At 32.9% G+C, this 14,248-nt stretch overlaps 1 protein-coding gene and 1 pseudogene across 1 annotated transcript; both read left to right on the top strand.

Annotated features, from left to right (window-relative positions):
- The first annotated feature begins 4,778 nt into the window (after nt 1-4,778).
- Nucleotides 4,779-7,479, top strand: LOC146939145 (uncharacterized). Its single transcript, XM_085757912.1, has one exon. The coding sequence runs from the start codon at nt 5,068-5,070 to the stop codon at nt 7,288-7,290; it is 2,223 nt and encodes a 740-aa protein (XP_085614038.1). The 5' UTR covers nt 4,779-5,067; the 3' UTR covers nt 7,291-7,479.
- Nucleotides 7,480-9,834: 2,355 nt separating this feature from the next.
- On the top strand, nt 9,835-12,620 carry LOC146939144 (uncharacterized; annotated as a pseudogene).
- Nucleotides 12,621-14,248: the final 1,628 nt, after the last annotated feature.

Raw genomic sequence — 14,248 nt, 5'->3', positions numbered from 1 at the left:
TGATGTTAAATGATGATATTAATGTTAGATATATGATGTTGGTTATCTTTATGAATTATTATTTGTTAATTAATGAATGTGAAATCTCACCCCTTCTGCGTATATGTTGCCTCGACCGTGGGTAATGTGCAGGTAATAAAGACTAGTTGTGTTCGTGAGTAGACTCCTCACATACGTAACGAGATGGGGATTGTCTGATGCTTGTTTTCCTTGTTACGTATTTTATTTAATAAATGTTGAACATTTTATGAAGACTATTTGAGATGTTAAGTTGTGGCCTTTTATGCCAAAGATTTTATGTGACGTTGCGAACTAAATTTCCGCTGCATTTGATTATTGAATTTTATAAAGACAGGTTGCTTAAATAAATAGTATTTCCTATTATTATATTTGTTGAAAGTGATGTATTGATGTATGTGATGCTCCGTTATGTTGATAAACTCTGATAATTTTTATGAAATTTTTAAGTTGGGAAAACGGGGCGTTACATCACATACCCCACTAAGTGTGTTGTAAATAGAGGTGTCAAATGCCCCACTGAGTGTGTTGTATGCATGCGCTTCTTACTTGTGCCTAGGTTGTTCAAGTGTGGTGTGAAGCGAGTTTATAGATTATTCTAGAACACACTTTAAGTAATTACGATGATATGGCAGCGATTGTGTTTAATATATTGCAAAAACTCCAACCGTCTCAATGCACTCTTTTTGCAACCATCCTTTGAGTTTATGGAAGCCCCAAAATTTAAAATTATGGCAACATTTAATGAAACATCTTCACAAGTTGTTGAGTGAGTTGTGCACATGTTAGAAAGATTGGAAGCTTTCACAGCATTCCCAGCCAAGACCAAGTCGTACGCACATTATCAGATGGCAGAGACCTGCTCCATGTAGACTTAATGTATTGTTGATGCCTCCTTTTCTTCTGATCAAAATAAGGTTCGTATTGACATGTGTATTCGTGATGCCGACGGTTGTTATGTTCTTACAAAAACAACATGATTCTTTCCATTATGTTCGGTGGATATAGGTGTAGCACTAGGTCCTTATCAAGCTCTGCAGTAGGTAATTGATTTGGGTTTTGACAATATGAATTTTTCACTTGACTCCAAAGTAGTGGTCGATGCTTTCAATAGTGGCAGTAACAATAACACCGAGTTTGGAAGCATTATTTAGCAGTGTAGGCAATTGTTTTGTGATCCTTTTCACAATTCTATGGTTGAGTTTAGCCGAAGGCAAGCAAATAAGATCGCTCATGAGTTAGCAAGGAAGCCCTATTAAACACTTGCTTCCACTTGTTTATTGATGGACTGTCATGTATCTCTGACTTATTATCTAATCGAATTGCTTTCGGTTTTAGTCCGCTAAAAAAAAAGAAAAGAGAGATAGAGGACAGAAGGATAGAAGAGTATGTAATTAACAAAATCTGAGAATATAGAAAAAAGTATTTTTATGAAGTTACATAAATATTCATAGAAAACAATAAATGTATCGTGATCTTGATTTCAATCTTTATCTTTATTAAAAAAAAATATAAAGCTTTCGTAGGTAATTTTTTTACAAATTTCAAACAACATGCATTGTTGTCACAAATATTTTTTTGTACAAAGTAAGGATTGGGCAATATTATTTTTATTCTTTTTGGTTTATAAAGTAGTCTTAGGTACCGTTTGGCTAGGCTTTTTTACGGTCTAAAAGCTACTTTAAAACAAAGTTAAAATAAAGTTCTTTAAGAAAGAAGCTAAAGCTGTTTGTTTGTTTTTTTTATTTCTTTTAGTTTTAAAGCTATTTTTAAGTTAAAAGTTGTTTGGCAAAATATTATACAAAACTCTTAATTTATTATTTTTTTGGTGGTGTCCGGGGTTCGAACCCCGGACCTTGCATATATTTATGCACTGTTCCTATCAACTGAGCTAAGTTCACTAGAACAAAACTTTGAATTTATTCTTTCAAAAAAAACTTTGAATTTATTATGAATTTAAATAATAAATAAAAAAATGTTTAGAATATTTTTTGAGCGGAAATAATATTTAAAATATAAAAGATATTTTTGTTACAAATACTATATTTACTCAATGACGTTTATTTTGTGTAGCATGAATACAAATTCGTAAAGGACTTGTTAAATATTTGAATAGGAGAAATAATTTAAGGAGGCTCAAATAATAACATAAATAATATCAAAATAGTTGATTTTTTCTTTTCCAATTGTACTCTATAACAAATTTCTTTATAAGAAGACTATATTTTTGGTGTCACTCAAAAAGACAAGAATTTATATTATATTTATTACATTGTAGGTGTCATTAAAAAAGATATGTTTAATTTTTTTTTAATAAGAAAAAGATATGCATAATTTGTTGCATTATATTGCAAAATATATATAAGTATAATTTTTTTAGGCATCTATACTTGTACTTTTAATTGAAATCAAAATTTTATAAAAATAATTATATGCATTATGCAACACTAAAAATAAATTATACGCATTAGCGTAACAAAAAAACTGACAGACAAACATAAAGTATTACTCTAAACGCTAATGTGTGTTTGTGTATATATTTGCGAGGTTGAAGAAAGGAAGTAAAAATATTTGTGAGGTTGTGATGATTAAACGATATTGAAATTAAATATATATGTGATAAAAAGATAATAAAATTCTTTAAAAAAAGATAATAAAATTAAATGGACCCTCCTTCAAAAAAAATTAAATTGATTGTTTCAAAAAATAAAATAAAATAAAATTAAATAAAAAAAACAAATTGAAATATAATATTAAAAAATAAAAGAAAAGGTTGCTACCGTGAGAAGAGGTGTTTGTGAAATAAATTGCCGAGAAATAGTTTTTTGAAGTAGCATTCAACAACTTTTGGTAAAAGCTCATTCCATTCAATTTTATGCATTCTAAAAAAAGTACTTTTTTTAAAAGGTACTTTATTGATATTGTGTTTGGCCTAGCTTCTCCTACAAAATGTAGAGAAGCTGAAGAAAAGCCGGGCCAAACAGTACTTAGGCCTCGATAAAACAAGTACTAAGAGCTTGACAAAATCATAATTTTTTGTCCCTCACTAAATTACGGAAAAACTTTTTGTCGTAACTACAAACTGCCAAAAACATCAAAATACCATCTCATCATAAAAATTAGGGTTAATTGTTGAAAACTTGAAATTCATCATGTAATATACGCAAAGTTTGAAAAATAACCCTGTAAAAACAAAAACACATCTTCTAGCCTTATGATTTGAAATTCTTCTTCTTTTTGACCATGTAATATACGCGAAGTTTAGAAAAGTGAATTAGAGGTTGAATGTTTTCATCATTTTATGCGGGCATGTTTAGGACGTTAAAATATAGTTTTTCTTATTAAATTAGAATTTTCTGACAAGGGGAAAATTAATTATGAATTTTTAAAAGGGTCAAAAACTAAAAAAAACGGAAAACTTGAGCCAGAAATCAAATTTTAAGTTGATTATTTATAGAGACATCTATCAAAACTCAGAAAGGATATGAAAAATTTCATAGCATTCATAAGACGTCTCGATTTATTTTGAATTTTCAACTAACACGTGCAAAATAGCAATTTTGTTTCGAGAAGCATATACTCACGGGTTAAATTTTATTCCCTAATTTCGTAGGCATGGTTAAGACATCATAAAAATCTTCTCCATGAAAAGGAAGGATGAATTAATTATAAATTCTTTAAGTAATTCTCAATTATGGGAAAATGAAAATTCATTATTAATCCTTCATTCTGTTGGAAAATTCTAATTTCTTGTGAAAAGTCATATTTTCAAGGTCAAAAATAAAAAGAATCTCAAATTACATGGATAGAATATTTGTTTTCATTTTTAAGACTTTGCGGATATTATAGGGTCAATTTGAAGACTGGTCATATTTTGAAGACTAGTTATTTGATTGAATTTGTAATTGATTGAAATTAATCTGTCAATCAGAGTGAAACGAACACCGCACCTAGGCTCGATATCAACAAACACCCCAACAAGAAGAAGAACAAACCAACATTGCATCGAGACGACAAAATAACCAAACAAAAAACATATATCTATGTTAAAATCACTTATTTGGATTGAAAGATAGAGGAAAAAGATGAAGATCGGTGATATTTGGTCAAAAAAGATCCAAAAACCACCCCTCATTAATAAGCACAAATGTGTTAATTTGTATCATTTGTTTTGAAAATTAGTCTTCTCATTATGAAATTGGTCATTCATTACATTAGCGGTCGTTAACTGCGCTTGACATTTTTCAACAATTGACTGCCACTGGCACTTTTAAGATCGAACGAATCGAAATAAAAAGTGATTGAGCCGATCTTAAAAATACAAACTGTAGTTAACTGCCTTTGAAAAATGCCGAGTGATAATTAATTGTTGCGGTTGATGTAGTGAATAAGCAATTTCGTAAGTGAGAATATTAATTTTTTCTAAAACAACTACTGAAAAAGGATCAAAGCCCACCAGGGCCCAGATCAACAATACACAAAAGAATCAAGAAAGGGGTTTTTTTTTCTATCCACACCCGCTTTGGAATGAACAACACGTTTTTTAACAAGAGAGTGGGCCAGATTATTACTCCCACATTTAATTAAAATTTCCATTTGTATATATGAATGTTTTTATAAGTTACTTTTTATCTTTCAAGACACTTATTATTACACCAATAAGAATGTCACTATCACACCAATAAGTATTTTCTGTCAAAAAAAAATGTCATTATCACAGCTTGTACTGAAAAAAGGACAAGGCCATTACATACACACACACACCACGAAAGAGAAGTAAAGGACAAGAATACCAAGCAAGGAAAAACACAAAATTGCCCCTAAACTCAATTAAAATGGCACGTTGTTTGTTTTGAAAATTACTAGCAGCAAAGGATACATCTGGGTTTTCACACATTCCCCGTTCATTCTCCCTTCCTGTACAAAAGGATGCTCTAGTGAATTTTCCCCTTAACATGCTACTGTTGTACTACAAATTTTGTTGCCAACAACGTAGCCTTTGCAAAGAAAGTAACCATTTTTTTTTTTTTAAAGTTGAGTGTGATACCCATGATGAAGGAACAAGCATTGGAAGATACTATTATGGAGGTGAAGGAAGATCACATGGTTTCACCTGCTGGTGACAGTGCACCAACTCTTAGAATCGCCCATTTTCTGAAACCAATTGCAAATTCAATTCATGAACCAGCTTTTGAGTTTAAACAATCATCACCATCTTCTGTTTTTGAGCCAAAGGAGTGGCCTTTGAAAATCAACTTCACTGGGTGGCGCCACCCACACTTGAAATGGATTAGGTGGGTTGATCAACTTAAACTCAAATATGAAACAGTGTGGAAGAAAGTTGGCATCTATGAAGCTATAATTAGTACCAAGTGCCGTATAAAGAAAAATCATGACTTGCTATACGGGGTTGTTGAGAAATGGTGTTGTGACACAAATACCTTTGTGTTTGCCTTTGGTGAAGCAACTATTACTTTGGAGGATATCATGGTTTTAGGGGGTTATCCTATTATTGGTGATCCTGTTTTCACTTCACTTGAAGACCAAGAAATGAGAGAGGTGGAAAAGAAACTGATCCTTGCAGGAGAGCAACTTAAGAGTAAACACGGTAAGGCTAGAATACCATTATGGATGGATAGTTTCATTGATAAAGGTAGTGAAATTGAACATGAAGCATTCCTTTCTACTTGGTTGTCGGTTTTTGTTTTTCCTCATCTAATTTTGGTGAAAAGTTGTTTGTTTCCTATTGCTGTTCATCTTGCTAGAGGGAATCCGATTGCTTTGGCACCGGCTGTTTTAGCTAGCTTATATAAGGATTTAAGTTTGTTTAAGAAAACACTTGTTGATTTGAAAAAGATTTCTGTTGGTGGTGATAGATATCCTTTGGAAGTTACTCTTCAATCACCCTTTTACTTGGTTCAAATTTGGGTGTGGGAGAGGTTCAAAAATTTACAACCACAACCCAATGTGATCAACCGAGGAGACCCTTTGTTGTTTAGGTGGCGTAAGGTTCAGATCTTGAAAATTGACAATGTTAAGTGGGCACTAGACTCGGCTGTTGATGATTTTCTTTGGCGTCCTTATGTTAGATATGCCGATAAGTGTGGATTGTTTTATCCAAATGATGAAATTTCAGTACCATTTAAGAAAGATTTGGTTGATGAACAAATGCTCTCATTTGTTATATGTTTGAGAGTTTCTGAGCTTGTTGGATTTGACTCTATAGAACAGTATCTGCCACATAGAGTTGCTATGCAATTTGGAATGGATCAAGATGTTCCGAGTGATGTGCCTCGTTTCAATGAGACTAAAGACATTGCTTGGAAAAACTACTGTAGACGCATATCTGATAGGAGTTTGTATTTCCCATCGAGATTTTTTGAGGCAGACGTTACTGCCCGTTATGCAAGGTGGTGGAAACAATCAGTATTGGGTCGCGATGATTTTGTTATGAAAATTGTGCAGAAGAAACGAAGTGCAAGTTCAAGGAAACATAGAGCTCGTGTAGGAAAAGCTAACACAAGTGGTAATGATGTTAGTGTTCCACCTGGTTTTCCTCCCAATCTTGTTGACACTCTTATTTTTGGAAAATTTTGTGATTATGGTTCCAAAACTAAAACTAGGAAGGTTGCTGATTTTTATGCTGATGTTCCTTATGAAAATGCTGTTCATAATTGTTTGAAAGCTGATGAAAATATTGATGCTGATGTTGAGGATTGTAAGCCAATGTTGATACAGTACAAGTGTGGTGGCAAAATCCATGAATCTAAGCATTTATTGGACCAATGTTGTTCAGCCTCTTCAGCATATTATGAAAAGATATTACCACTGAAAAGGCCAGTTTCAGTAGATAACATTGAACTTTCAATAGAGAGTTTGGAGGAGGATTCTGAAGATGCAAATGAGAGCAAACAAGCAAGGATGTCTAATGACAGAGTCTGTTTATCTGAGACTCAAGGTGAAAGCAAACACTTTTTTATCACAAAAAAAGTCTCTGCGTCCAACAATGTAACTGTTGTACCGAAAGATCCTTCAGCTCAAGCAGAAGCTAAAGAAGCGGTTGAAGAAAAAGGAAAGAAAGAAAGTGATCATGAAGTTGTGGTTTTGTTAAAAGAGCTATACTTGAAGAACCAAGAGGAACTCAGGCATCTGGCAAGACAACAAGAAAAGATGTTTCAGTTAATAGATTTGAAGGAGAAGAGGGATGAAGAGTTGAAGCAACTCCTCACTAGAGTTCTAAAGAATCAACAACCACCGTCATCTTTTTCTTAAAACTTCATTTTGTTTTTGAATTCTCTTCCTGAAAATCATGACAGTGGCGCTCTTTTCGTACTGTCGATTTTGTTGATAACTACTAAGGAAGGAGAAAGTAGTATTAGTTTTAATGAGTTATGATATATATTTTTATCAACTGATATGCTATGTATATATTATCAACACTTGAGCTTCCTATCTGAAGTGAAGCATATCTCTTTCCTAATTTTAACAAGAGTAATTTAATGTAGCTTTTATTTCTCTTATACATCCAAAACACAAATTCTCAAATCTTAAATCTGCTTGAGAAAAAATTAGAATGGATCTAGAACCTCTGCTATAGATTTGTTTTTGCATCATCTTTAATTTTTCTCATGATTTCTGCTGTTTCGTATAATAGTGCCTTTTTTCTTGTATAACCTGTGCTACATAAAATCTTTCATTGATAGTAATTAGTAGGGGTGAGTAAATGTGAAGGGACTGAACTTGGAGTCTGTTATGTAGATCATGGCAATATTGAAGTCAATGACGATATCAATTTTGTTATATGAAGAGCATAATCTATAGTATCACTTTTTTCTGTTGACTAAAATAGTTTTAGGAGCATATTTTGCATTTGCTTTGTTGAGAATGAAAGGTGATATATGATTCTTCCGTATCACTGGTGTGGCAGGTTCTAATGTGTTTAATTTTGTTTCCCTTTTCGTGAAAACTATTTCGCTAGCATCATTATCATTCTCATTCCAATTTCAAACTTCTGTCAAAAGAATATGTAACTCAACTAACCTCCTCATCTGTTGTTTTCTTAATTGCTTATCTATTTCTTAGGTTAATCATGGTGTAATTTCTGGTTTAAATATTGTTTTACATCAGATGAAAAAGCATTTATTATTTATCAAATAGAAGTTCATGTAGGTTAAGCCTTTATTGATGTTATACTGTTGCTTGCCAAAGGTACTAGAAACACCATTTTTAAAGCCTATTTGCCAAGGGTACTAGATGCATTAGGTAAATGTGATTCTCCCAACATGACCTTGACACAAAACACTGAGCGTGAGGATAACATAGTTGAAACAACATAGCAGAAGAGGGTAAATGTCTTTGTATGATTTTTTTGATCAAGGATTTCAGGTCTGGGGCCATTTAGAAATTTATATCTTTTATTCTTATTGTAGAAAGATGTAAATGCAAGAAATGATTCAATTATTGTTTACTCTGAAAGTGTAATGTCAGGTAGTTGTTAAGTCCCTGAAGTGTGCAGTGCAGTGTAACTAATTTTGGATACCTGCACTATACTATAAGATCAGGGACTTATCTATAGCAGCTTTTATACCTGCACTGTATGAAAGTTGCTACATTACAGGACTTAACAACTTTTCTGGTAATGTAGCAACTAAAGTGTAGTGAAGAGTGCGATTCTATTTCTCAGAAAAGTGACAAGTGTGCTTCAATATGTTTAGAGTTGGATTAGAATACTTTTGTTTAATCATGGTGTTTATGTTTCGATGTTGCTAATTTAACTTGCGGTTCGAATATCGATGAAAAATCACTTTCAACTAGAGCTATTTCATTTGTTCCGTCAACAAATTTGACGACTAAAATTTTAAACGACCAAGATGTAAAAGACCAAATATTAAACAAAATTTTAGTAGATACTTAAGTCGAAAGGATGAAATTTTATAATGAATTATAATATATTTAAACCAAAAGGAGACCATGAAATTAAAATGAGATGATAAGGTGTAGCTGCTGTGATTCAGTTGAAGCCGACGATACATATTGCTTCCTCCAAGTTTTGTAATTCATCTTACATCGGCTGAAAATCAAAACCAAAAGTAAAGTAAAAGGACAAAAACATCATCAAGTGACAAAGAATTTTTCACAAATGAAATGAAGTAAATATGAATTTTTCAAACTTTAAAAAGTTCATGATAAAAGTGATGAAAATTTGGACCTAGAAATTATATTTTGAGTTTAGCAAGATCTAAAACTTTATTGAAAAAATTGAGAGACTAAAACATGCCAATTTCTTTTTATGAAGACTTAATAAGGATAATTTAGTAAAAACATTTTTCTCTCTCTTTCATTTTTTTTCTTCTCTTTTTCATTTATACACTTGTTTTAATCTTTATGAAAAACTTAAATGAGTCACTCCTTAAGTAATATAAAAAGTAGCCTTTTCTACTTCATGTCCATTCTTTGTAGATTTAGAACATATCAAAGATTGATGAATTTTATCTATCCCATTCCATACTCATGCTTCTTTTCCATTATTAATTATGTCTAACTAATCACAATATAATATATTTGTTATTAAATCACCTATTCTTAAAATCTGGAAGTTATTAGAAAAGTACTACATGTAGTAAAGGGCAATTTGGGTTTCTATCCATTTACATTTTATGCCCACTATGCCAATTTTTGTGCCACACTGTCACGACGTACCTTACCTCCAAAGTTTGTTACGCTGCAATGGTCAAATGAAGCACACCACCACTCTGAAAATAAAAATAAAAATCGTTAAAGATCATAGCATTTTTTTCTTCTTCTTCATAACCAACCATGAATCATCAAGAACCATCCGAAGATACCATCATGGAAATGAAGGAAAGTTTCATGCTTTCGTTTCACCAGCTGGTCATACCAAACCAACATTCAGAAATGCGCATTTTCTTAAACCTATTGCAAACTCCATTCATGAGTTTAGCCTTAAACCTATTGCATCATCATCTTCTTCTTGTTCTGTTTTCAAACCAAAGGAATGGCCTTTGAAAATCCGTTTCAACGGGTGGCGCTACCCACACACGAAATGGGTTAAGTGGGTTGATCAACTTAAACCCAAGTATGAATCAGTGTGGAGAAAAGCTGGCATCTTTGGACCAATAATGAGCACTAAAAGCCGCATAATGAAAAATCAAGACTTGGTTTATGGGGTTTCTGAGAAATGGTGTAGTGAAATAAATACATTTGTTTTTCCTTTTGGTGAGGCAACAATCACTTTGGAGGATGTCATTGTTTTGGGAGGCTACTCTCTCTTTGGTTATCCTGTTTTTACCCAACCTGATGATCCGGAGATGAGAGACGTGGAAAACAAGTTGAAACTTGCAAGAAAGAAACTTTGGCAAAGTAAAAAAATTATGCCTACCACATCAATATGGATGGATATTTTCATTTATAATGATAGTGAAATTGAACATGAAGCATTTCTTGCTACATGGTTGTCAATTTTTGTTTTTCCTAGTAAAACCATGTTGGTGAAAAGTTGTTTGTTTCCTATTTCTGTTTGTCTTGCTAGAGGGAATCTTGTTGCTTTGGCACCGGCTGTTTTGGCTAGCTTATATAAGGATTTAAGTTTGTTTAAGAAAACAATTGTTGATTTGAAAAAATGTCCTGATAGATTTTCCTTGTTGTTGGAGGTTAATGTACAATCACCCTTTTACTTGGTTCAAGTTTGGGTTTGGGAAAGGTTCAAGAATTTGCAGCCACAACCCAAATTGATCCGTAATGGAGACCATGTATTGTTGAGGTGGCATAAGGTTATGGCTTTGAAAGTTGACAATGTGAGGTTGGCATTAGATTCAGCTACCAATGATTTTATTTGGCGTCCTTATGTCGGTATGCAGATAAGTGTGAAGTGTTTTATCCAAATGATGAAACTTTGGTACCATTTAAGAAAGATTTGGTGGATATACAAATGCTCTCATTTGTTAAATGCCTAAGAGTCTCTGAGCTAGTTGGATTTTAGTCTATCGAGCAATATCTACCACATAGAGTTGCTATGCAATTTGGAATGGATCAAGATATTCCTAGTTATGTGTCTAGACTAAATGGGATGGGACCATAGCCATTGCTTGGAAAAATTACTGCAGACCCTTATCTAATACATGTTTATATTTTCCATCTAGAATTTTTGAGGCTGGTGTTGCCGCGCGTTATGTCAATTGGTGGAACAAATCGGTATTATGTCCTCAGGGTTTCGTCAACAATGTTGTGCCGCAGAAAAGATGTGCAAGTTCATCAAAATGTAGATCTCATGCTCAAATTCCACCTGAGTTTACTCTTCCCAAACTTGTTGGCTGCACAGTTACTATTGTAGAATCCTTTGTTGATGGTGCAAAAGCTAGCAAGGGTGGTAATATTGCTGCTGCTGATGTGCCGTCTGGTTCGGTTCCTAAACTTTTGAAAACTGTGTACTCTGAAAAATGTGTTGAGGATGGTTCGAAAACTAGCAAGAGTGGTAATATTGATGATGATGATGATGTTCCGTTTGGTTCTATTCCTAAATTTTTGAAAAAAATCTGTTGATGGTGGTTTGAAAACTAGCAAGGGCGGTAACATTGCTGATGATGATGTTCCGTCTGGTTCTATTCCTAAACTTTTGAAAATTATGTACCATAGTCACATAATTCGTGTAATCAAGGGAGAATTGCGAATTGGTACGTGAGTACTGAATTCAGGTACTTCGGCGTATTGGTACGCACAAACCAGCGAACCAAGAGTACCAAAGCATGGTTACCGCTGATTGGTTGAAAAAAAGGTTTAGACTACAAAATAAATATAAAATGAATCACCATGAGTTGAGGACTGAGTGAGAAGAACAGGAACAAAGAGTGGAGAGTGAGAAACTTGGTAGAAGATGATAAAATTTGGGTTATTGTGGAAATTTGGGTTATTGTGGAAATTGGACTTTTCTCTTGTTGGACCATTTTTTTATATTGGACTTTGCTGCATTTGGCCAAAAGAATTTTGAATTGCTAACTCTGCAGAAAATAATAATATAAGTGTATGACCTAATGATTTATTTAAGAAGTAAACTCTTTTCTTTTTTAACTAAACTACTTTTTTTTAGAAAATCTATAAATATATTTTTTGTAATTAAAAGTTTTAGTAAAAAAAATACTTTTTTTTATAGCTCACTATATTTATTTAGGTATTATTAGTACTACGAACCGGAACGTACCGAAGCTGTATACCCCTATACGTACCGAATTCTTCTCCTGTCGCGTACCGCGAACCCGTACCCGTACCGCGTCCGCGAATTATGTGACTATGTTATGTACTCTGAAGAATCTGTTGATGATGGTTTGTTAGCTGAGAAAAATGTTGATGCTGATGCTACTTTGATATTTGTTGAGGATTGTAAGCATGTCTTGGAAGATGTTGTGTTTAAAGATGGAAATGAGATCAAAGAAGCAAGGCTGTCAAGAGATACAATCTGCCAGTCTGAGACTCAAACTGAAAGCTATAGCTATTTACTTGAAGCATGTGTAGCAGAACTTGAATGTAGAATTAGCCGACTCGAGAAAGTACATGCAGAATTGAAGATGGCAAGGTTCCGCCTTAGCTGAAAACATTATTAGGTCATCAAACTAAAACCTTATTGCTTGTATACATATGTTACTTACTTTCATTTTCTATAGTATACTCTACTAATAGCATTGAAAGTGATTTTAAATTCATATCAATTATGTAAAATCTGTGAAATTATCATTAGCACTTTAGAACCTATGGAGTGTTCTTTTATCGGCTGGTCCAAATCTGTAAAATCTGAGGTAGCCGCTGGCACATTCAGCTATTTGTGTCTAAAAGTTATGATCATTCCAAATTATATAATTCTCGGTTTTGAAGTTTTGGTGTGTTCTTTTGTGGCTTGACAGAATGGAGGGAAGGTAATGCAATGGCTGGTATTTTGCATCAAAACATGTAAGATGAAGTTTAATGATCAGATTATTCCATTATGAAATAATTACCTGATTTTCATATTGAAATATTCTGTTACTTTATTTCTCAATATGCACTATTTTCATTTTCTTTGTTTATAGAAAATTGAAAAAAATATATAAAATTGTTACAATATAATGTTTTCCTTTAATTTATATCAATAAATTAATCTTAAAAGGAAGGATTTAAACCACAAGTCAAGTATTACATCAACCAAATTCTCTTTCTTATACTATGTTGAGGAAAAAGGCTGTTCATTAAGGTTGTGAGTAACATCATAACTAAGTACTGTGTTATACTGCAGGTTGTTGCCTTGAAGCAACTTGACAGAAATGGATTTCAAGGGAACAGGGAGATTCTTGTAGAATTTTGATTTGGAGTTTTTGATTTTGATTTGGAAGAAGTAAAGATGGAAAAGGTTGGTGACAGTTGAAAATATCATTATACTGGTTAAGCTACATGACAAGAATGTTAAAAAAGAAGACCAAATGAAACATGAACTTTATTAGGATATTAATTTTGGTACTTTGTTATGCTGTTACTTGATTTATTGTGTTGGTTTGGTAGAACATGCAAGTGGGTATTATATGCATGGTGGTTTGACAAAATGGTTGAGTTGGCTTCTAATTTTATGAATCTATAGTCCATAATATTTCAATTTGACATTCTGGTTCCACTAGTGGTTTGTATCAATGTCACGGCATTTTTCTTTATGCCTGATTAATCCACTTTCATTAGGCTTTATGTATCATACATATTTTTTCCAAAGTAATTTAAGACATTACTACTAAAGTCTTCTTACTCAGAAAATAAGTTGAAAAGAAAAAGCATATAACATTTCCTTATTAAAAATGTGTTTAATACAAAGAGGCATCTCAACCAAGATTTTGAAACTAGCTAGAGATATGATCGCCTCCGCTAAAGCAAGAGCAACCTCATTCGTTTGTCTCCTAACACACTCAACACTAGAGTATTCATAATAAGTGGAAAACAAAGTATTACAACGACGAATAATATCATCAAACTCCATAACATCGTGCGTTTGGGGGGAAAAATGTCAACAACCAAGTTTGAGTCTAATTTAAAATCATTTGGTCTAAAACGTAACTTGTGAACCCATTTAATCGTCGATAGTAGACCAAAAGCATCTCTCACCTGAACTACACAAATATGTGACCACAATTTAGTTTTAACCAACGCAAAATAAGCATCTCTCACCTGTGTTATTTTTAATTATTTTATTTAATGTGTTGTA

The sequence above is a fragment of the Medicago sativa genome, chromosome 3 (genome assembly GCF_051527215.1).
Source record: "Medicago sativa cultivar Bolivia chromosome 3, Bolivia_mono, whole genome shotgun sequence".
In the NCBI taxonomy this organism is placed as follows: domain Eukaryota; kingdom Viridiplantae; phylum Streptophyta; class Magnoliopsida; order Fabales; family Fabaceae; genus Medicago; species Medicago sativa.
The sequence above is the reverse complement of the archived record's forward strand: the minus strand, read 5'-3'. Positions and strand labels throughout refer to the sequence as shown.